At 34.9% G+C, this 23812-nt stretch overlaps 1 protein-coding gene across 1 annotated transcript in view; it reads right to left on the bottom strand.

Annotated features, from left to right (window-relative positions):
* Positions 1–15368: 15368 nt before the first annotated feature.
* Positions 15369–23812, bottom strand: part of LOC145268719 (HAUS augmin-like complex subunit 4) — a 63729-nt gene continuing 55285 nt past the window's right edge. The window contains exons 7-9 of the mRNA XM_080124269.1: positions 23623–23750; positions 19950–20018; positions 15369–16023 (exon numbers count right to left, since the gene is read on the bottom strand). Of these exons, the coding sequence (XP_079980395.1) occupies positions 15840–16023; positions 19950–20018; positions 23623–23750 (381 nt within the window). The 3' untranslated portion in view covers positions 15369–15839. The remainder of the gene's footprint in view (positions 16024–19949; positions 20019–23622; positions 23751–23812) is intronic.

Below are 23812 nucleotides of genomic sequence, written 5' to 3'. Positions count from 1 at the left end.
CGTTGCATCCCTCTGCCTGTTTTACAAGTATGTTAATGGTGGATGCTCCAAAGAACTACAAGCTCCTGTACTCCCTCGACGTAAAAACCCCCGACAAACCTGACAAGCAGCAAAGTCCCAACCCGACACAGTAAAGATCCCCAGATTTAAGAAATCCTTTTACTATAATAATTTCTTCTCTAGAACTACTATACTTTGGAATTTTCTTCCCGGTTCCTGCTTTCCCAAAAGTGTAATGTGAACATACATCTTGCTGCTCAACTCCCTACATAGTATTCCTGCGACTTATGTCCCTGAAAGTAGCCCCCTACTTTGAAAGTAGCACACTGTGCCTTGTTTGGGGGGAAAATGTAATAAAAAAAAAAATATTTTTAAATAATAAAAAAAAATAGCTCAGCAGGTAGTTTTATGCAGCTTTGTAGATGAAATTCTTCCTTGAAATTACAAACTCTGTTGTTGAACTTGTTTATTTTTGACAAACAATGTGTGAGCGTGGTGACTACTGGTGAGATTATTCATTTCACTGAATTAGATCAATAGCAAAGTTCTCCGAAATAATGTTTAAAGGGAGACAACTCTTGCATTTTTACAGTTATCTCTCTTGTTAAAAGACATTTTGATAATTGATCGGCTTAGAGTTATCTGCCCTTGCAAATTGACTCCGGCGACAAACAAAACGGAAAATTCAAATCGAAGACAATGATCATAGGGACTGCCAAACGATTGTGAAGATTGGACCGCAGCTTTGTGTTGACTATACGAACTATGGAAAAGCAGAAGCGACTTAATGATTTTTTTTAAACCTTTGTTTATCTTCTTCAAACTGCAATTAATAATTAATCTTTGTTATAATTTTGTTAGGTTTTAAGATTTACACAGTTTAACGATTAATAATATCATAAACATTTGTATATTAAATATGAAATACGGTTTTACTGAATGTTCATTTGGTTACCTACAGGGTTCCATATTTTGTTCAGTAAAAAGAGACAAACAAAATATGAGGGGGGGGGGCTACAAAATGCGTGATATTTGTGCAATAATATTTTCAAATTGGTTTTAATCTGGCGATAAAATAGCTGACAAGAATCATGTTTATCCAATATATCCTTTACCTCCAAGACGACTGCCTTAGTCTGATCTGCATGTTTAAAAAAAAAATAAAGGAAGAAAAAATAATTAGCTTTCTTTTTTTTTTCCTTCTCTAACTAAACTTTACTTTATTATAAATTCTAATAATTAATTCTACTGTATTCTGTACGTTAATCCTCTCCTAACAACTAACAGTCCACTCTACTTTCCTCGCTGCCACCTACACTGACATTACACACGCTGTGGAGGGTGTTTCTTAGGTTCCAACCCTTTACCGTCGCATGCTGACCGACTGGAAGACATTATCACTAAACATCTATACATTGCTACCGCTAAAACATGCATTAGTTTATTAATACCCAGATAGATACTCACTAGCCATAGTCTATACTTAGATTTACATCAATCTATATTACATAGCAATAGCTGTCTCTTCCTTAGTTTAGCAATAAATACAAAATCTGAACCGATTCTCTGTAATGCAAAATATAACTTCATGATTTTCAAACGAAAGCTGAAGATATCTCCGTTAGAAGTGGAAACATACTTAATACCTACAACCTCCATATATTCGCATCCGCAGGAAATCTGCCCATATATCTATTTACTCTATTATTCACACTGAACACGACATAGCTTATAATTTTACTTCCAATTATACCTGTACTGTATTGTTCACCATAACAAAAATGACGTTACTTGTATCTACATTGAAGATACATCTTAACCCTCCTGCCATCTAAAACACCCGGAGCCTGGGCAATCACATTTTTAGTTAATTCTTAATATCAAACGATCTTGTAACGTGTTATCCTATTCCTAAGCCAACATAAAAATAAGGAAAAGAAAAAATTTCTAAATTTAAAGGAAAAATATTAAACCATATACTAACTCCATCCAACAAACCTATTGCAAATATAGCTGCTTCCATTGCATTAACTTTTACTCACCCCCTCCTCCAGTAACAATAAAATAGCAATGTCCCGTAATCACTTTGAGGAGTGTAATTTTTCAGTAGATATATAACATTTACATACTAACCCAGTCACATTAACTACCCACGTGAGGTTGCAGAAATACCTGGATTAAAACCCAGGCGCAGGGCAAACCCTCTCGGTGCTGATGGACCTGTAGATCTTCCCAGGTCATTCGTCTAGGAGAAGGAAAACTCTGAAGCTAAACCTAAGGGGAGGGAGGCCTCTCCAGTCTTGGATGACAACCTTCCTAGAGCTGGTGACTCAAACAAATTACTGGTCTGCAAACCTAAACTGCTTAAGGAGTAGATAGGCACTGCCTATCGCCTGGCTTCTATACTCTTTTTTGCCTATTAGCCAGGCGTAGAGGTCGAATCACAGGAATTCGACAGAAACACTCAGTGGTCGATCTTGTTTCCGGACTAGTGCAATGAACGCCGTTTTCCCCTCTCCCAACACATCCCACCCCTCTAAACTGGGCGCTTGTGAGTGCATGAATGCCAAAATGCCAGTACAGGTAGATTGGGTTGACCATCGTCTGATGGGTTGAGGGTACCGGATTGACAGTTTCTGGCTGCTGTTCCTGACTGGTAGTACAGGGGCCCTAACTCTTTGGTAGCGCTTACAGCAGCTGCTCCATCAACAATTGAATAATATCGGGATGTTTGCAGTGCCATGTCGCGCATGGAAAAGGGACCCTGCACTCATCCCCAGTGGGCTTTCCTGAGGTCACAATCCTAGTAGATGGAGGGTCAGCTGGTGGTCTACTTGTATTGCATGTCTAGTAGTCTGCATAACCACTTGTTCCGTACCCCTACCTAAACTGAAACTCTAAAAAAAAAAAAAAAAAAAATGATGACAGTACAATCTAAAATTACACTTAAACCAGGACAAAACTCAAACAAAAGCAAATTGCCTCCTTCCTTGAGGCTTGAATTTATGAACATCCGTGGGCTTAGAACTAATTTAAATGATGTTGAAGCATTTCTCCTAACAAACACCCCGGATATCTTACCACTAAGTGAGACTAACCTACACTCCTCCATCCCCTCTAACTACTTTAATATGCCCAAATATGCCTCACTCTGCCATAAGGACTCTGACAGAAATATGCACGGGCTTGGAGTCTATATTCGAAATACCCTCCCCTTGACTAGAGAAACAAAACTAGAATTTAATGATCAAGCCTTTATGTGCTTTAGACTTAACATGCAACATAACATTAGTTACTTTTATTTTCTCTACCGCTCTCCCTCGACCCAGGACTGTACCTTAATAAACAAAGCCTCTGACAGAATAGATACAGCACTTTCCCTCGACACTAGTGCATGTGTTTGGTGACTTCAATGGCCACCACAACAACTGGCTTGGATTTTCTACTTACACAGACGCAGTTGGTAGCACAACATATAGCTTCTCTCTATCTCATTCTCTATCACAGACGGTTATGTTTCCAACCCGTTTCCCTGACCAGCAAGAACAACATGCATCACTGTTAGATCTGTTTCTGACCACAGTCCCCGATGATTGTGTTACGAATGCCCACAGCCCACTTGGAAATGCTCATCATGTAGTGATAATAATTGAAATTGCACTAAACTCTAGAGCCAACACGGAAGAGCCATTACTCAAAACAACGAGATATTATAAAAAAGCTGACTGAGAAGCCATCAGGGATCTCATCAGGCGAAATATCTTCTCACTTCCTGCTGAACAGTGCACACGAGACCACTGAGTGGTTCAAAACAGCAATTGAAGCACATGTTCCCACGCGGAAGTTTTATAGCAAGCCTCACTCTCCCCAATGGTTTGCAGCTGCCATCGCGCAAAGGCAGCATGCGTAGTGCAGATTTAACCGACATAAGTCCAGTTCAAACAGACTGAAGTATATAGAAGCCAGAAATAACTTTAAAGAAATAGCGACAGCTAAGAGAGAATTTACTGAAACCACCAAAAAATGCATTGAAGCACAGAAATTAGGAACTCGTGACTTCAGGAAAACCTATAACAGTATAATAAATAATGGGCAATCAACAATTCCCCCACTATCCAACAATCATGAGATTGTTTGCTCAGCAACCGAGAAGGCTAACATGCTTGCCAGTCGGTTCGCCTCAAACTCCACACTGGACCCTGCCAACCACCCCCTCCCTGACTTTCCTTTGTGGACAGACGCCACACTAGACGATCTGGAAATCACCCCATCTCAGGTGCATGCCATCATAAAAAATCTTGACACTTCAAAAGCATGTGGACCTGATCTCATCCCGGCTGTGCTATTAAAAAAGTGCTCCGCCGAAGTAGCGCCAGTTCTCTCCAAACTTTACAACAAATGCCTTAAGGAATCTTGCTTTCCTGCCTGCTGGAAAACTGCTTCTGTGGTACCAGTTTTCAAGAATTCTGGCGAAAGAACTGACCTAGTAAATTACCGCCCCATTAGCCTCCTCCCACTTTTCGCCAAAATATCTGAGTCCATTGTTAACCAAGGTCTAGTCCATCACCTTACAAATGCTAAACTTCTGAGAGACCAACAATACAGATTTAGGCAAGCCCGTTCCACGGCAGACATCCTAACTGTAATCTCTGAGCGTATATACCATTCACTTGATAAAGCAGGAGAGGGTAGAGCAGTAGCTCTAGATATATCTAAGGCTTTTGACAGGGTATGGCACGAAGGTCTTCTCAGGAAAATCAGATCATACGGTATCACTGGATGAATATTAACATAATTAAATCCTTCTTAGATAAGAGAAAAATCCAGGTTGTTATCGATGGTCGTACATCCAAACAATATGATATAAATGTGGGAGTGCCTCAGGGGTCTATCCTTGGACCTCTATTATTTCTAATATTCATAAATGACCTCCCTGACAAAATTGTCTGTGAGATGGGTATATATGCTGATGACACCACTCTCTATAACTGACACAACAGGAAAACAAATGAACACATATCTAGAGAAATGGCAAAAACAATAGAGGATGACCTCCAATCTGTAGTGGAATGGGGGCAAAAATGAATGGTCATATTCAATGCTGTTAAGACTAAACTTGTTTCCTTCAATAACTACAAGAAACCTTCTCTACCACCAATAGCAATGGCCAAAGACTCTTTATCTGAAAGCACATCCTTTAAACTCCTCGGCCTAACGTTCACAGGAAACAAGAGTTGGAAAAATTTCTTTGAGAGCATTGCCAGAAAAGCTGCGAAAAAGGTAGGTTCTGTCTACCGTGCTAGAAAACTACTAGCACCCGAAAGTATCCTGTACCTCTATAAGGCCACCATTCGCCCATATATGGAGTATTGTTGTCACATTTGGGCTGGTGCATCTGCTACTTGTCTCTCGCTCCTAGACAAGGTTCAAAAGAGAGTCGCCAATCTGATAGGCCCTGAACTGGCATCCAGGCTTCAGCCTCTGTCCCATCGACGAAATGTTGCATCCCTCTGCCTGTTCTACAAGTATTTTAATGGAGAAGGCTCTGACGAACTGCAAGCACTTGTGCCCCCACAACATAAACACCCTCGACAAACCCGACAGGCAGCTAAATCTCACCCTCACACAGTAGAGATCCCTAGATGTAAAAGATCTTTCTACTCCAGTAGTTTCTTCCCCAGAACCGCTAGACTCTGGAATTCCATTCCAGGACCCTGCTTCCCCAACTGTACTGACATGCAGAAGTTGAAGTGTAATGTGAACCGACATCTTGCTGCCAGACTCCCCGCATAGTACCCCTGTAGCTTATGTCCCTGATAGTAGCCCCCTACAGCAAATTGGCAATGTGCCTTGTTTGGGGTGAAATTGCAATAAAAGAAAAAAGAAAAAAAACTGCAAAAGTATTTATCCAAGCTAGCGCAGACCCGGCATAGCCAGGTCATAAAATATGCTTTAATATGATATTTAATTCCTGCGGATTTCGTATATATTATTATAGAGTTAATGTTCTATTGGTTTTTATATATTATAAAGTTGCGATTTCAAAAATAAAAAATATATCTATATGACTTGGGTTCATCAGCTTGAATCGAAACCGAATGAATCCCAAACTTTATATATATATATATATATATATATATATATATATATATATATATATAAACTTTAGTTCCATCAGCTAAAATCGAAGCCAAAACCAAGACTTATGAAGAATCCTTGGTAAAATTATGTATTAAAAAAAAATGACTTGAGTGCCATTAGCTATAATCCAAACAGAAACCGAAATTATGAAGAATTCTTACTAAAATTATTTATAAAAAAATTAAATGACTTAAGTACTATCAGTTATAACCGAAACCAAAACTTATGAAGAAGTTTTGGTAAAATTATTTATTACAAGAAATGGAAGTACATAACAATTAAACGACCCAGATGTAAGTGCGACACAGAAAATAACACACACGCTTTCGTGTATATATATAGATTTGGATTGGAATTTCTGTTTCTTTTAAGTAAAAATTTAACCCTCAAGTTGATTTAAACCACTGCTAAAAATTTTTTTTTAAATTGAAATAAGGAAATTGCTTTTTGTTTTAATATAATTAGCTGCCAAAATTACAAAACAACTGATTAAGTGCAAAAAAAAAAAAAAAAAAAATGATGACCAGTAGACGTGCATGAACCTCAAAACTAATAGTTATGAGACAAACTTCTAATCCACTGAGCCACAGCGCTCATTATGAAATCATGTAGAAAATTCTTGTATTTAAAGTAATTCAGAGAACAATGGTTGATGCATGCACAGTTATTGAAATCGTTTAGAAAGAAACTATTTTAGGCGGCCCACACTTGAAATAAAACAATTTCTATACAAAATAATTGACCATTTTTTCCATATTATTTGTCCCAGACATCGCTCTTTCTAATGATGCCAAGTTGGTGCATGTAAGATACGTGTGTAAAAATTTGGGTTTGTATTACTGTACACAGATTCAAAAAAGTTGCCAAAAAACAAAAACAAATTAATGTTATCAAAGGTAAGATAAGTTACTTTTCTACTAAACTGGATATATTTTTTGTGTTTTTATTCAATGTAACATATTTATTCAGCTCGAAAACCATAGTGTTTACCGATGTATTGGAAAATTCAAGATGGCGCCTCACTTCCTTTTTAACACGTTAAGTTTGGAAAAAGGTATTATAAATAAAAAACTAGACAAAATGCTATTAAAACTCTGCCGAATAGATGTCAACCTATGTCACGGTAACATATATTGAGCGGATTTTTAACAGTATTTTACCCAGTTTTTTATTTATAACACCTTTTCCCAAACTTACCGTGTTAAAGAGAGAGTCAGACGCCATCTTGAATTTTCCAATACATCGGTAAACACTGTATGGTTTTCGAGCTGAATAAACATGTTACATTGAATAAAAACACGAAAAATATATCTAGTTTGGTAGAAAAGTAACTTATCTTACCTTTGATAACATTTATTTGTTATATATTTGTTTTTTGACAACTTTTTCGAATCTATGTGTTCAGTAATACAAACCCAAAAATTTTGTAATTGACATACAAACACACACATAAATAGGTCCCTTTTATACAGTGTGGTCCATAAGTCACTTTACAGTTTGAAAATGAAACAACTTTTTTTTTTAAAATGACTTTATTTAATCCTTTTTTATTAGTGTGGAAATTTGTTCCGACTTAATTACGAAAAGATAATGTCTCTTAAGTAGCCTCCATTCTCGGCTTCGCAAAGTCAAGCTCTTTCTAACCTATTCTTCACGACAGTTCTTAAAATCGGAGGTTGTAAAGAAAGAATTTCCTGTCGTATTTTTGCCTTAAGTTCTTAGATGGTTCGAGGCTTATTTGCATACACTTTGTCTTTAAGATATCCCTAAAGCCAAAATTCTGGTGCTGACAAATTAGGTGAACATGGAGGCCATTAAAAATCTGAATTTTGAGTTTTTTTTCGATCCTGAAACATCACAGTTAACAACTGCATTTTGGCTCAAGCTGCTCCATTTTGTTGCCACCAATACCCTGGTATGTTTGCTAACTGAGGTTGGAAAAAATTCACTAACATATCTCTTTATCTCTCAGCAGTTACAGTCACATCATTTTTATTCGCATCTTCAAATGACTCAATAATCCTTTCTGAGGTTACTCCACACCATACTGTGACTTGAACTGGGTGCATTGGACTCCCATGAACTTGGTGTGGATTTTCGATGCCACAGAATCTGGTATTCTGCTTATTGGCATACTCATTCAAATGGAAATGAACTTCATCTCCCATGATCAACTTGTGAATAAACTCATTGTCATTCCTTGCAGTTTGTAGAAACCTAACAGCATAATTTAGTCATTTTAGAAAGTCTGATAGTTGTAAAGATTGCACTAATTGAACCTTGTAAGGACACGTGTAAGTCTCTTCAAATGTGCTATAGAGAACTCTGTGAAATGGCAAATTCTTAAGAACACCTTCAAGTAGATGTGATTCAGTTCTCTTCAATGCTATGCCTCACATCTTCAGTATTTTCAAGTGTACGTACTGAGCCACCTCATCCACATCTAGACTTATTTACAGAGCCCTGCTCTTGAAAACGCGTCACTAAGTTCATTATGACAGGCCTACTAGGAGGATGTTGAAAATTGAAATAGCGCATATAAGATCTTTTCGTTGCAACAATTGACCATCCATTTTCAAAGTAAAATTCAATTATCTTCACTCGTTTTATCCATACCAAAAATTTCCAAAGATTTTATTTTATAATTCTGAAAAGGGGGAATTAAAATATAATAGAACAAAAAAAACTTTTAGTACCCTGACAAAAGGAGGGTGGACTTATAAATTCATCCTTGACCGTTTGTTTGTCCGCACTTTTCTCAATAACTACGCCTTGGAATTTTTTGAAATTTTGCCCAAACATTAAACATGATATGAGTAAAAAAGTAACAGAACAGAGCGTTGAAGTCAGCCATTTTGAAATTTGCTAAAGACACCATGGGGATATAACTCCATGTAAAGCGCCGATACTTCCTCCCCATCTATAATTCTAGCTTTTCTTCCTAAAAATCGAACCTTTTGCTCGGTATCATAAATTGTTTTTTTGCTGTAAAAAAAAAAACAAAAAAAACTACTTGATGAAATTAAGTGAAATTTTTTTTCCGGGGAACTTCATTCCATAACAGATACGTGCAATATAATCTTTGTTTCGATATTTTCATTTTTTTATATCTTGACTAAACTGTACAAGTACTAAAATTTCATTATAAAAAGATAAACATTTTATTTATTTATTTTCTTCTTGAAATCATTAAAAAAACAAACAAACAAACAAGAAACATTTAACATATACAATATTGCAATTTACAGTGAACTGAGGTGTGAAAACAGACATTTTAAATAAAGATAACAATATAACCTTGACTTTTTTTTTTTTTTTTTTTTACATGGGGATCACCACTTATCAAGGCCCGTAAGCCACTCGGGGATAAGGGTTATTTTGTGTACAATAATCAATGGGATAATATTGTAGTAATAGTTGGTATTGGAGATTTGATAAAGTGTCTTACTTAAGGGGGCGATTAATCAGGAACTTGTTTATGTTGGACTTGAAGACGTCCAAGTTGTAGTCAGGTGGGAAACAGGCAAACTGAAGAGAATTCCACAGGCGTGCACTTCTCAGAAAAAAGCTATGTTCATGGAATATATGTCAGATAAAGAGTGGGGGAAATTACTGACAGTGGTTTTAGCTAGACGGGTGTTTATCATGAAGGATTGACTCGTCCAACAAGCAGCAGAGTCTCATCCGTTTACTGTGATGGAGGTGGGGGGGGGCTCCTGGATGCCAGAATGTTTTGTGCTTTAGTTGTTTCTTCTCACGAACTGTCGATTTCAAGCAAAAAACTGCGAACATCTATGAGAGGCTTTAACAATTTAACTACAAGTCTCATCTTTTCTAAATTTTTTGAGATGAGGATTGGTTATTTGCCTTATTTGGATTCTGCTGTTCTCATCTTGAGTGAGATTTTTACAAGGTTTCGGTCGATATAACCTCCGACCTTTTTCAGGTATATCTTGTTGAACTTAGAAATTTGGAATTTCAAGCGGAACCCTTATTTACTTCACGGGGAGGTGGGGGGGGAGCATGCTTTTGTTCCATCGGCCATAACTGGAACAGAGGTCCTAAGTAATTTGCAATTGTATTTTTTCGGTTGTTCACACTGAGGATTGAATTTTCAGCCTTCAGGAGAATATCCGCAAGGACCCGGTTAGAGTACTTGGAAAAATCAATTTTCAAAAGTGATATTCTCCTGAAAGTTGAAGGTTCAATCCTCAGTCTGGGTGACCGAAAAATACAACTACGAATTACTTAGGACCTCTATCCAGTCATGGCTGAAAGAACAAGAGCATGCTACCCCTGTGAAGTAATTTTTGTGTGATTTGTGTGACGTCTTTCGGCGGTCAGAGCCCTCCAAGGTCACTGCGGCAAGCGGCCTCCAGTTGGGACGGTATAGGCGGCGCCGAATCAATAGACCGCTGCATCGTTTTGCTGTCCCTCTTTACACAGACAAGCATGTGGCGTAAGCTATTGGATTCACTGCGTCTCATAGCGGTATAACCGGGGATCTGAGGTTCGTCTGGTACAGACTTCAGCCAGGTATCCAGCGCCGACTTGAACGATTCTGTTTTGCAGTTCGTGATCTCTCTGATGTTACGTGGCAGGCAATTGAAGAGCGTAGGACTCCGGGAATTTAAACTCGATTCCCTGAGCCGTCGGATCCAGTTGTCCCTGGCACTGGTTAGGGGTGATACCACACACCTTCTGCCACGTTTTGAGATATGGTGCTGTATACCAGCGTTGGGCACCTAGTTCTCCATCATACACCAGGTATAGATGATTAAATATCTTTCTTGCCTGCGTTGAATCGATTTGATATTCAACGTATCCAGCAGTTGCCAAAGTAAATAAAGGGTTTCGCTTGAAATTCCTGAGTTCGACAAGATACACCTGAAAAAGGTTGGAGGTTACATCGACCGAAATGTTGTAAAAATCGCAGGCAAGATGAGAACAGTAGTCCGATGAATTCAAATAATACGAAGTTTTATCTTCTTTGACGTTCTACAAATATTAGAACTCAACATTTCGAAAGAATAATCTTACAAAAAATATCTTTTAATCATTTATAAATCTGTATACTTTTTTAAAAAATATTTTATATCAATTTTTGTGTTCATTAATGTTTTTTTTATTTTTATTTTTGAAATCATTAAGAAAACGTTTAACAGATACAATATTGTAATTTACATTTGAAATAAAGATAACAAGAGTCACTTGCGATAAAAAAAAGCTGAGAACATCTATGGGACGCTCTAGTGATTTAAGCAGAAGTTTGTTGTGTTCTTCAACATTCTACAAATCTGAGAATTAAATATTTCTAACAATCGTGTCACAAAAATTAATTTTTAATTATACACAACTTTTTTATGTCATCAGAACAATAAGGAAATGTTAAAGGGAAAAATTCAGAAAAAACAAAAAAAAAATAATAGGCCATGGCATTTTGAAGCTAAATGCTTCTCATCAGAACATCTATGGGACACTCTAGTGATTTAAGCAGAAGTTTGTGTTCTTCAACATTCTACAAATCTGAGAACTCAATATTTCTAACAATCGCCTCACAAAAACTTTTTTATCTCATATATATATATAATAAATGACAGATAAGGAATAAAAGTTATATATAATTTTATTATGTCATCAGAACAATTAGGAAAAGTTAAGGGGAAAATTAAAAAAAACTTTAGGACATGGCATTTTGAAGGTAAATGCTTCTCATCATAAGAAAAGAAGGGGCAGAATTATACAAAATACAAATACAGAAAAAAAAAACTCTTTAGGACATGGCATTTTGAAGGTAAATGCTTCTCATCATAAGAAAAGAAGGGGCAGAATTATACAAAATACAAATACAGAAGAAAAAACTGGCTTAATGACATTTAGATATGAAATGAGAACAAAGGAATACGATAAAATGGTAAAAAGTAATTAAAAGTAGGTACAGTATAAGGGTAAAACAGAAGGGTAGATAGAATGTATGTATGTATGAACCCTTTTTTGGGGTCAACGGCCAACTAGCAACGTGTGTGTATGTATGTATGTGTTGGGGTGGAGAGGGCTCCCGTAAACCGTGGTGAAGGTAACCTTTCTAGAAGCAAATCTCGGATTTAAAAAAACAAAGCGGGAGACCAGTGCCCGCATTAAGCTGGTCTGCAGTTTAACTTGTTGCTGGCTATCTTGCTCTTGCTTGTTGCTGGATCTCAACATTTTGAAGCGAGAGAGAGACTTAGCTGTCGTACAAAGCTAAGACTCTGTAACATCATCTGTGTATAGATATTCCCTCAGGAATTTGTCTATAAAAATGGTCCTGTGGCGATGGAAAAGTTGTGATGCATGGAGGCTTGAAATGGTGGAAGCATGTAATAATTGATCTTAATGACCGTCTTCAGTGTCATGCCTGCTTGAGCGTGTGAAAGAAGACATTTTTGGGCTCATATCTGAGGGAGTAGCACTCGTCTGACAAGATGTTGCAATAATCATGTATATATATATATATATATTTTTACCTACATATACTCTACCCTTCCGATTTACCCATATGTTATACCTACTTTTAATTACTTTTTACCATTTTTATACTATTCCTCCTTTCTTATTTCATATCTAATTGTCATTAAGCCAGTTTTATTTAATACTAGCTGTACCCTGCCATGCGTTGCTGTGGCTCAATTTGGTGTAATGGAAATTCTAATAAAAAGAGAAAATGCATGTTTCTTATATTCTTAGAACAGCAATCCACTAAAAAAAAAAAAAAAAAAAAAAAAAAAAAAAAAAAAAAAAAAAAAAAAAAATGAAAAAAATGGTACTCTTACAGAATTGGATCCTGATCCTCAGACCAACAATCGGTGGATAAAGCTAACGTTGAAACGCTAAATGTTTTTTTTTTTTCTGTATACAAAAATGTGAGTTAGTAATTAATATTTGAGTGATGAGGGGGGGGGGGGGGTTACTATACACAGATTCGAAAAAGTTGTCCAAAAACAAATGAAAGCAAAGGTAAGGTAAGTTACATTTCTACCTGACTGGATAATTGTTTAGTGTTTTTATGTAAGGTAAAATGTTTAATCGGCTGGAAAAACAGAAATGGTTGCAGACTGTTGAATACGTTAAGTTTTGGAAATTAAGTTGAAAACTAAAAACTCTACAATACAGTATCAAAAACCCACCGAATATGTTACCATGACATAGGCTGACATAATCGGTGGGTTTGTGACAGTATTTTGTATAGTTTTTTAGTTTTAACTCACTTTCTCAAACTTAACATAATCAACAGTGTCCGCCACCATTTGTATCTTTCAAATACACCGATAAACACTGTTTTTCGAGCTGACTAAACGTTACATTAAATGAAAAGGGTTTGTATTAACAGATACAAGAAGTTGTCAAAAAATGAATATATAACAAATAAATGTTATCAAAGGCAAGAAAAGTAAATGTTCTACCTAACTGGATAAGATTGTAGTGTTTTTATATAATGTATAATGTTTAATCAGTTCAAAAACATGCAGTGTTTATCGGTATATTTGAAAATGGCGGCAGACTGTATCGAACACGTTAAGTTTGGGGAAATTTTGGGAAAATGAATTTAAACTAAAAAACTATACAAAATACTGTTAGGAACTCACTCAATATATGTTACTGTGATATAGGCTGACATATAATCAGTGGTTTTAAATTTTGATTGATACAGGTAACGACTTTTAAGAGTCCCTTTTAGTGATTACCTGGTTTGAGGATATTATACAACTAAATGGCAAATCTGCCCCCAAAATCCGGTATTATTTTACTTTAAGGCCCGTCTCATGTTCGTATATAACGAAATATTTTATTGTAGATTTCAGTGTACTAAAAACGAATCTGCAAACCGTTTCCGTCGCAAAAAGAAAGTTTTCATGATATGAAGAAATTACTTTTTCGAAAAGTGGGAGATCACTTTTCAATTTAAATTTAACTTAGAATGAGCACCCACTTTCTGGCCACTTGAGAGAGGGGCATTTTTCTGTGTGTGTGTGGGGGGGGGGGTGTTTTGGCGGCCGACCCCCCCCGCCCCTCCAACCAATTTAAGCAGGTAATTTTAAAGGATTTTCCAAGGGTAGAAAGAAAGCCCCCACCCCAAAAATCAAATTGCTGTTCAAAAATAGTGGCCACAAAGTGGGTGATCATTTTACGTTAAATTATTATGGAAAAGTGATCCTTCACTTTTTTAAACTAACATTTCTTCATATCTTGGAAACTACTCGTTTGCCTTAATTATAAAGGTTATTTTCGTTTTCAGTGACCCCGAAAACCTAAAGGAGTGGTAATTTTAAAGGAATTTTCGAGGGTGGAGTAATTCCTCATATTTACCTTTTTTTCTTTTTTGTTTTCCAATAACATAAGAAATTAAGAATTAGACAAATTTATGGTGCTAATGCACTTACCGATCCGTACTATTTTTTAAATCGTATTTCCAAGTTTAATTAAAGTTTTTTTTTTTTTTATTCAATTGTATTCTAAATAATGTTAATGCTTCAGTACTGTTCCTTGTCTGCTTAAGTTTAATTTTTGTTTATTAAATTGTTAGGTGAAAGTCCAGAATAGTTACAAAACACCCTCTTCTCCCCATGTTAAGAATGGCTTTTTAAATAATAACGTTATTATTTCAGCACGGATCAATAAAAGGTAAATTTATTTTAATAACATAAAAACATCCCTCGGCTCTAAAGATGGGTTGTCTGAAAATTTCAAATAAATTGGTAACGTAGAAATATGGTTTTATTCACTTTTGACGAACCAAATTTACATTTTTATATATATAGATTTGCACATTGCATAATTCTGCCCCTTCTTTTCTGATGAAAAGCATTTAGCTTCAAAATGCTATGGTCTAAAAAGGATTTTTCTTAAATTTCCCCTTAACTTTGCCTTATTGTTTTGATGACATAATAAAGTAATATATTACTTTTATTCTTTATCTTTCATTCAATATTTTTGTTTGCTCCTCTTAATAGTGTTGAGCTTTTATCTTGATAAGTTTTGTTTTGTCAAAGATTTACTCTTTGATAATTATATATATATATATATATATATATAGATAATTCATTTTTTAATCCTTTCAGATGAGGCTTCATAATTTATGAATTTATTCCTTTGCAAACTGTTATCCTCATCCTCATGAGTGTTGTCGTTGAATCACCTGTCGAAGAAGAGAGAAGGAGTTTCCGAAACGTGGTCAAACAACAACTATGAAGGTGATTGCATTTTTAACGTTACATTTATTTTATATAAATTTTTGTGTTCATTAATGTTTTTTTTTCTTCTTTTATTTCTAACCTTTTACATTTTTATTCATTTTCAACATTTTTACAGTCAGTGTAGATCCTGGTACTTCTTAAAAAAAAAAAAAAAAAAAAAAAAAACAGCATCAAAAGGTAGAGTCAACATCCACGACGTTAGTCAAACAAACATAAACACAGAGACTTATGATTTTTTTCATTGCCTTCTTCAAATTTTGTACAAGAACTCTAACAACTTTCTCACTAAAAAAAAACAAAACTTTCACTCATTTCTAAATATATATATGTGTGTGTGTGTTCATTAACAATGTTTTTTCTTTTTCTTTCACACAACGTTTTTATCCATTTTAACAGTCAATGTGAATCTTAGTGCAAAATGCGATCATTGAAAGTAGGGTCCACGCTACAGGTATAACATCCACAATTTTAGTCCGCCGGCTTCTGTAACCGTGCCACTGACCATTGCAGGCTTTCGATTTTTTCTTCTAATTTTCGGTACTTGTCAACGACAGCAGTAAAATCCGGGCCAAGCTTCTCGTATTCTTGTAATGCTTGCGTCATTTGTTTGTATTCTTCTTTGCTTCTTGAAAACTGATCATCCAGGTGCTTTCTGAAAAACAAGAAAGAAAAACCTACCATAATATTCATATTAGAAACAAACTATGGTGCTTGTCCAGAATCGCCCTTATATATAAAAAAAAAAATCAAAATGATGTATGTACTCGTAATGAAACAAAAATATCACATTCCAAAATATCATGTAAATTGATCAAATAGTTTTACTTTTAAATAAGAAAATCAAATTTTATGAGTAACAGAAGAGCAGCCGTCTTGTCTGCCATTTTGAAAACAATCTAAAAAAAAAAAAGACAAAAAGGAAGGGAGATAACTCAATTATTCAAATTAGCAAGATTTATGTTGTAATGTCTACAAATTCCAATTAATTGTTTAAAAATGATTTTCTTTATAAAAAATAAAACTACTTGATCAATTTAAGTAATTTTTGGAATATGATATTTTCGTTTTGTCACAGGTATGTACATGGTACAGATTTTTATTTTTTTGTTTTTTAATATTGGGAGAATTGTAAAAAAAAAAAAAAAGAAAAAGAAAAAAAAAAAACCTATGATAACATTTATATTAGAAACAAACTATTGTTGTCCAAAATCCCCCTATATAAAAAAAAAAAAGATGAAAAAATCTGTATGATGTATGTACTCATGATGAGACGAAAATATCATATTCTAAAAATTGGATGATGTATAAAATAAGGACCCCAGCCGACTTCACTAAGAAAAGAAAAGACTTTAGTCGATACCAGTTTAACCTATACCTTGGTACATTCAAGAGGATTTTCACAACCAAGAGTACGTATTTTATATATTTACACAGTTTTAATTAATCTTTGGATTAATTGGATATAAAGATATTCATTTTCAAATATCATACAGTGTGATAATCATATTTGAAAACGAGGCTACATCAAAGGGAGGTCACTCATTCTTGTTCAGTTTTGCCAGATTGGACTTTTTTAAGCCAAATTTTGCAAAATTTGGACTTTTTTTTTTAAAAGCAGTTTGACTTTTTTCAAAGTGTAACATACGAACAGACTAAAGAAAGGGACACGCAGAATATTATATGTAATTAACGTTGAATGGCAACCAAAATTATCACTTTATCCTCCCAGAAACAATCACACACAAAGTTTTGCCTTCTAAAATCGTATTTGATCTTTTTCAAAGTGTAACATGCAAACAAAAGGAACAAAAAGAATATCATGTATAACAAAACTTCCAACCTGTGGAGGATATCACTTTATCTTCAGACTATAGCGTGATCACCTTCAAGTCGGATGTCAACAAATACAGATTGACCTCCATAAAACAAGAATTTTTGAAGTGCATATTGTCACAGGTATGTACATCGTACAAATTTTTATTTTTTGTTTTTTTATATAGGGGGAAAATCTAAAAAAAAAATTAAAAAAGAAAAACCTAGGATAACGTTCATATAAGAAGCAAATTATGGTTGTCCAAAATCCACCTTATATAAAAAAAAAAGATAAATCTGTATAATGTATGTACTCATGATGAGCAAGAATATCATATTCCGAAAATCGGACAAAGTAGGGAATAAAGACCCCAGCCGACTTTACTAAGAAAACAAAAACACACAGATTTCAGTTGACACTGTTTTAACCTTCATCTTGGCTCATTCAAGTGGATTTTTACAACCAAGAATGCAGTTTTTATATATTTACATAACTTTAATTAATCTTTAGATTGATATTTTTTTTGTTTTTTTTTCTTAGTTAAGTCGGCTGGGGTCTTTATTCCCTACTTTGTCCGATTTTCGGAATATGATATTCTTGCTCATCATGAGTACATACATCATACAGATTTATCTTTTTTCTTTATATAAGGGGGATTTTGGACAACCATAATTTGCTGTGTCCTTATTTCATACTTTGTCTCAAAAATCATATAAAATAAAAAAAAAAAAAAATTAAAAATTAATGCTTTATTAGCATATAATGTGTGACTATCTCATTCACTATTTTGAAACAATTCTCAAAAGAACAAGAGAGATAACTCAACAAATGGAGCTTAGGCATTTGGACAATGTTTAAATATTGTTAATTCACATGCCCATCTTAGCAGCAGCCAACTAGCGTAACGATTAAGAGCGCTGACTGTCGCTTAGGCGGTCGAGTTTCAAACCTGGCTTGAGGTAGTTGAAACTCGACCACCTAGGCAACCATCGATGCTTCTGTTATGCTATTTGGCTGCTGCTGTTAATATATATATATATATATATATATATATATATGTATGTGAGAAGGATGTTGTAGTTTACTTGAAACATTGTGTGTAGTGTTAAAGGATGTTTTTTTTTTTTCAAGGCAATACAATGTAATATTCTTCTCCGTCGCTTGTATGCTTTCACACGTATTTGAAAACATTGAATAACAAATCCCCAGGGACTCAAACGAGGCCAAAAATGCCTAAAAAATGGCCAAAAATGACACTTTTTTTTCCCCCCTATAGCATTTGATCAATCCATTAGATTTTCGTGAAACTTGGCCAAAATGTGGAGGGCCATTGTTCTTAATATAAATTCAATATGGGTGACTATGGCAAAATTCTGGTTTATATTCCTCTGAGACTTTTAAAACTAAAAAACATGTCTTTTTGAAGTTCTTTTTTCATATTACTCAAAAACTTGATATGTATGTCTATATAGTGGTTTTCCATGGTGCTGAATTCAAATATACATGTCTTAAAGGTGTGAAACTGCACCGTTTGTCCATTTCCACTTGGAATTCGGCATTCCCAGTAGCTCAAAAGGGGTCAAAAATGGCCCCAAATGCCCAGAAATCTGATCGTCAAGGGGTCAAAGTTTAATGATCTGACCTTTGAGAACTCTACCAAACTCCTCTGCCAATTTTGGGTCTAAACACTTGAAATTTTAAATGTAGGTTACTTAGACATGGATCAAACTTTTTAATTTGATTTGAAACCAAAAAAAATAAATGTTAAGGGGGTCAAAATTGGGGTCAAAGTTAAAAAAAAATTTGACCTCTGCGGTCTCTACCAAATTATTCAGCCAATTTCTGGTTTAAACATTTGAAATTTTACATAAAGGGTATTCAGAGATAGGGCAAGCTTTTTAATTTTAAGTTTGGGTCGAACATTTGAGCTGCCACGGGGTCAAAGCTCAAAAGATTTGACCATTGTGGTATCTAGCAAACTACTCAGCCAATTTTGGGTTTAAACATTTGAAATTTATACATAACGGGTATTAAGACATGTGGCAAGCATTTTAATCAGTTTTGGGGCGAAAATTTGGCTGCTAAAAGGCCAAAGTTGAAAAGGTTGACCTTTGCAGATTCTACCAAATTCCTCCGCCAATTTTGGGTCTAAAGACTTAAAATTTTAGATGTAGTTAACTTGGACATGGGTAAAACTTTGTATTTTGATTTGAGACCAAAAATAATAAACGTTAAGGGGTCAAAATTGGGGTCAAAGTTAAAAAAATTGACCTCTGCAGTTTCTGTGAAATTATTCAGACAAATTTTGGTCTAAACATTTGAAATCTTACACAAAGTGTATTCATACGAAGGGCAAGTTATGAACAGTACATAGTGCCCGAGCAAAGCCGGGTTGAACTGCTAGTACATTATAATTTGATACTTATGCTATATTTATTGCTTATAACCAGTCATGTATTAGGTCATGAGTCTGACTGGACTAGCATTCATCCTAAGCGATCGAACCTATGCAGTTGATTGTTGGCAGTTCTAATAACTAGGCGAATTCTAATAGTAAAATTATATCGCAATGTTTTTTTATATCTAAACACTGACGGCCACTAGACAGTGCTCCAGTCATTTATTTATAAAGAACTTTGAATTATGCTAATAGTACCAGATGATATCATTAAATACACATTGGTTTTTATTATAAAGTCGGGGATAGATTACTTGTTCACCTAGCACAGATGTTGAAGAACGGCAATAAAAATTAATATTCATACCTTATAGCTTGAAGAGCAGGGATGGTTTCCTCGGTATACGTATCACATAACATGTCCGTGTTGCACAAACTGTAAGAAAAAGAAAATTCTCATCTTGGTTGTTGTTTTCACAATGTTTCGGCCGATGTAACCTCCGAGCATTTGCAAGTACGTTTTATTGAATGTAGGAACCCCTATTCTATTTTCGACATCATTTTTTGGTGCTTGTAGTTAGATATACACAGGTGAAATATGACAGTTCCAAATAATTTAACAGGAAAATCTTGATATACTTAGGTATCAGGAAAAAGTAGGTATCTACACCAAAAATTATGGAAAATCATCAAGGAAAATTTTAATTAAGGGTGCATCATCGTTATTAGAGTGAAATTTAAGATTCTAATATTGAATTTCATGTAAAATCAATAGTATCTACATAATTGTCATGTCACAGTAATGAACATATCAAAAAATTATGAAAAACAATAAGGTAGAAAATTAATTATTTATGAAAACAGTTTTCAAAGACAGCAAAAACTGAGTTTTGCTAAATTGGCCTAAGATTATTTTAAGTTTTCAGAAAATAATTACCTCCCTTGTTATAATTCAAAACTCTCTGGTTTCTTTTTTTTTTTTTTTTTTTAGCAAAACTCAATTGCCCTTACATGCTGTACCTCCTTTTAATTAGCTGAAACTACTATCAATAAATTCCCCCACTCTTTATCTGTGTCTAAACCTAAATGTAAATTCTATGAACAAAGCTTTTCTCAGAACTGCACGTCCGTGGAACTCTCTTCCGTTTCCCTGTTTTCCAGCTGACTACAATTTAGTGGTCTTCAAGTCCAATGTAAACGAGTTCTTGATGAGCCGTTCCCCTTAAGTAATTCAATTTACCAAATTTCCACTACTAACGATTGCTATGATACTGTCCAATTGACTACTGTACACCCATTAACCCTTATCCTTGAGTGTTCTTCAGGCCTTAATAAGTCATGACTCCTAATATATATATATATATATATATATATATATATATATAAAAGTGATTGTATTGCTGTGGTTTCTTAGATGTTAATCCAATGAAATTCCAATGTTTATAAAAGAGTAACTAATAACAAGCAGAGTTGTATTATATAATTTTTTTATTTGTCCAACCATTATTGGCTACATATGTGCATACATGTTTCAGCTTAGATCACTTTCAAAATTCAGCTTTCACAAACTTGAGGTCTCAATTTCTCCAAAGACAGAATTCTTTTTCAGCACTTGAAAATGTAAACCTAAGGAAGCTGGATTTTGAAAGAGATCACAACTAAAATCATGTATGCACATATGTAGCCAATAATGTTTGCATAAATAAAGAAATTTATCACATATATATAAACAAATTTACATTGTCACAACACTGGACTTGCTAATGTTTTGGACAAATGGTCAATTACAGCCACAAGTCCTCACCAGGCAACTTAATAAATGATTGCTTTCCACAGAAGAAACCAGTCCTCAAATGAAGAAAAAAGGAAAGGTCTATTTACTTAAAATCTCTATATAAAGCTGAATGTCTGTGTGTGTGTGTGTGTGTGTCTGGTCACGAATAGGCTCCTATATGGTTGACTATTTTAAAAAGCTGATTACATATAATGATAGAAGATGTATCGAGACACAGGAATAGGTATGTTTGATCTGGTAGAATGGTGGTTCATTAAAATTGTGGGGTCTGCGTTCGCACCTGGTCCACAAAGTATGGAAATAAAAAATTTAAAAGCTAAAAAAAAAAAACGTTTACAAGTGTTTTTGATATAGATGTACATAAGAATACTTTGATAAGTATGTTTTAACTTAAATAGGGATGGTATAATAAAATTGTGGGGTCTGCGTTCACGCATGGCCTCCATAGAATGGAAATAGGCACAAACTTTAATAAAGACTTTTCATATCTATCTGCGTAAGTATACTTTGATAATTATGTTTCAGTTTGAAGAAATATGGTATAATAAAATTATGGGGTGTTCGTTCGCACCTGACCTCCATAGAATAGAAATACATGTCACAAAGTTTAACAAGGTTTTTTAATATAGATCCACAGAATATTGTGATAAGTGTTTCAGTGTGAACAGGTATGGTATAATAAATTATGGGATTTATCTATTTTTTTTTTTACTTTCATCATATTTTGCTTTGGTTTTGATATCCCCAAATTCGAAGCTATCTCTTTACAACCGTTCCTTTTCATAACCTATCATACTTTTATAAATCAGAGTCCATTTTCTGTAGGCTGTTTTTGAACCCAGTCAACGACGGGTACTTTTGCTAGTAAAATATAAAATTTAAAGGGAGGAGGAGGAGGTCATGTAACATATATACTCCAGACATTTCTTCTTCAAAGTAATCTCCTCCAGCTGCAATGCACCTGTACTGTTCTAATCACTTCTGGAAGGGCCATGGAAGTCCTCTTGTATGAGTGTGTCCATGACTCTCGTCAGACTTTCATCTCTTTAATTTTCTCATAGCAACAGCATCTAAGTTTTTCCTTGAACTTAGAGAATAACCAAAAGTCACAGGGAGCAAGGTTTGAACGATAGAGAGGGTGAGAAAATGTCCTGGTGCCCATCTTTATCATATAGTCTGTGACAAGGATGGAGTTGTGGACTGGTGCATTTGCACAAACTTCCGCATCTTCAGCTCCTCACGAATAATTGTGTGTCCAGTTCCCACACTGACATCAAACTGTGCACTTATTGTCTATATAGACACACGACGATCCTTATCTATGAAATTATTTATTTAGCCAATCAACTCTGGTGTTTTTACCTCTCATCATCCCTCACAGACTCCCTGCCCTCCTTGAATCTCTTATACCATTCAAAAATGATGCTCAATTCATACAAGATAGTTCGAAAGCAGTCTGAAGCATTCCATACGTTTTTGCGGCATTTTTCCAAGTTTAAAACTGAATTTTATTGCATATCGTTCTTGTAAAGTATCCTTATGTCCAGATTGCATTTTTGAAATCCACCACGTTTGACAATCAGGCTTTAGTAGAGTGTATTCCAATTCTTGCTGTAGCTGTTCATATGAACCCGAAATCATAAAAATTGGTCATCTCATAAGATATATAGCAATGACTGAATTTTCAAGAGTCTATGACAATTTTAAATACTTGTACAAAAAAATTTTGGAAACTTGTTTAAAGCACCCCGTATATATATATATATATATATTTTCAGAATGTGAGAGATTATATATAATAAATTCCACAGCCAAACGTCACAGCCCACAAGAGCCATGACAGTCAATGAACCGGAAGTCGAAGACTCGGGTTTCACCCTCATTTGGGCTCATCAGTTAGATACATCCGAACTCAGGATTCGAAACCCGAGCCTCTTGCATGTGAGGCAAGCACTCTACCAACTGAGTAACCGCCCCACACACAAGAATTTCTATTAACAACACAGATCAAGCAAACCGTGCCGAAATCCGACTGTGAAATGAACTTACTTCGTCTTACAAGTAGGAGTTTTAACTCGAAAGGACGATGCATCCAGCAATGCTAACCAAGCAAGTAACTTATGATAGGATTTTCAGAATATATATATATATATATATATATATATATATATATATAAGTATATAATCGAGCAGAGGATGGAACAATGCAATCGATGTTGTAACTGATGGGTAACTTTTAACTTACGCCAACTTTGAATGCAAGATTTTGTTGTAGACTTGGAGATAATGGCATGAAACGTTCTTCACATCATTCTGCAACTTCAGTTTCTTTTCACAGATCTTCGTCAACACTTCCAAACTTTGTTTCAAGTACTTTCAAAAGAAAAAGAAAAAAGAAAACATGGAAATTATAACAGAATAACATGCTTGGTTTT

The sequence above is a fragment of the Euprymna scolopes genome, chromosome 44 (genome assembly GCF_053919585.1).
Source record: "Euprymna scolopes isolate OS-2025 chromosome 44, ASM5391958v1, whole genome shotgun sequence".
Lineage (NCBI taxonomy): Eukaryota > Metazoa > Mollusca > Cephalopoda > Sepiida > Sepiolidae > Euprymna > Euprymna scolopes.
The sequence above is the reverse complement of the archived record's forward strand: the minus strand, read 5'-3'. Positions and strand labels throughout refer to the sequence as shown.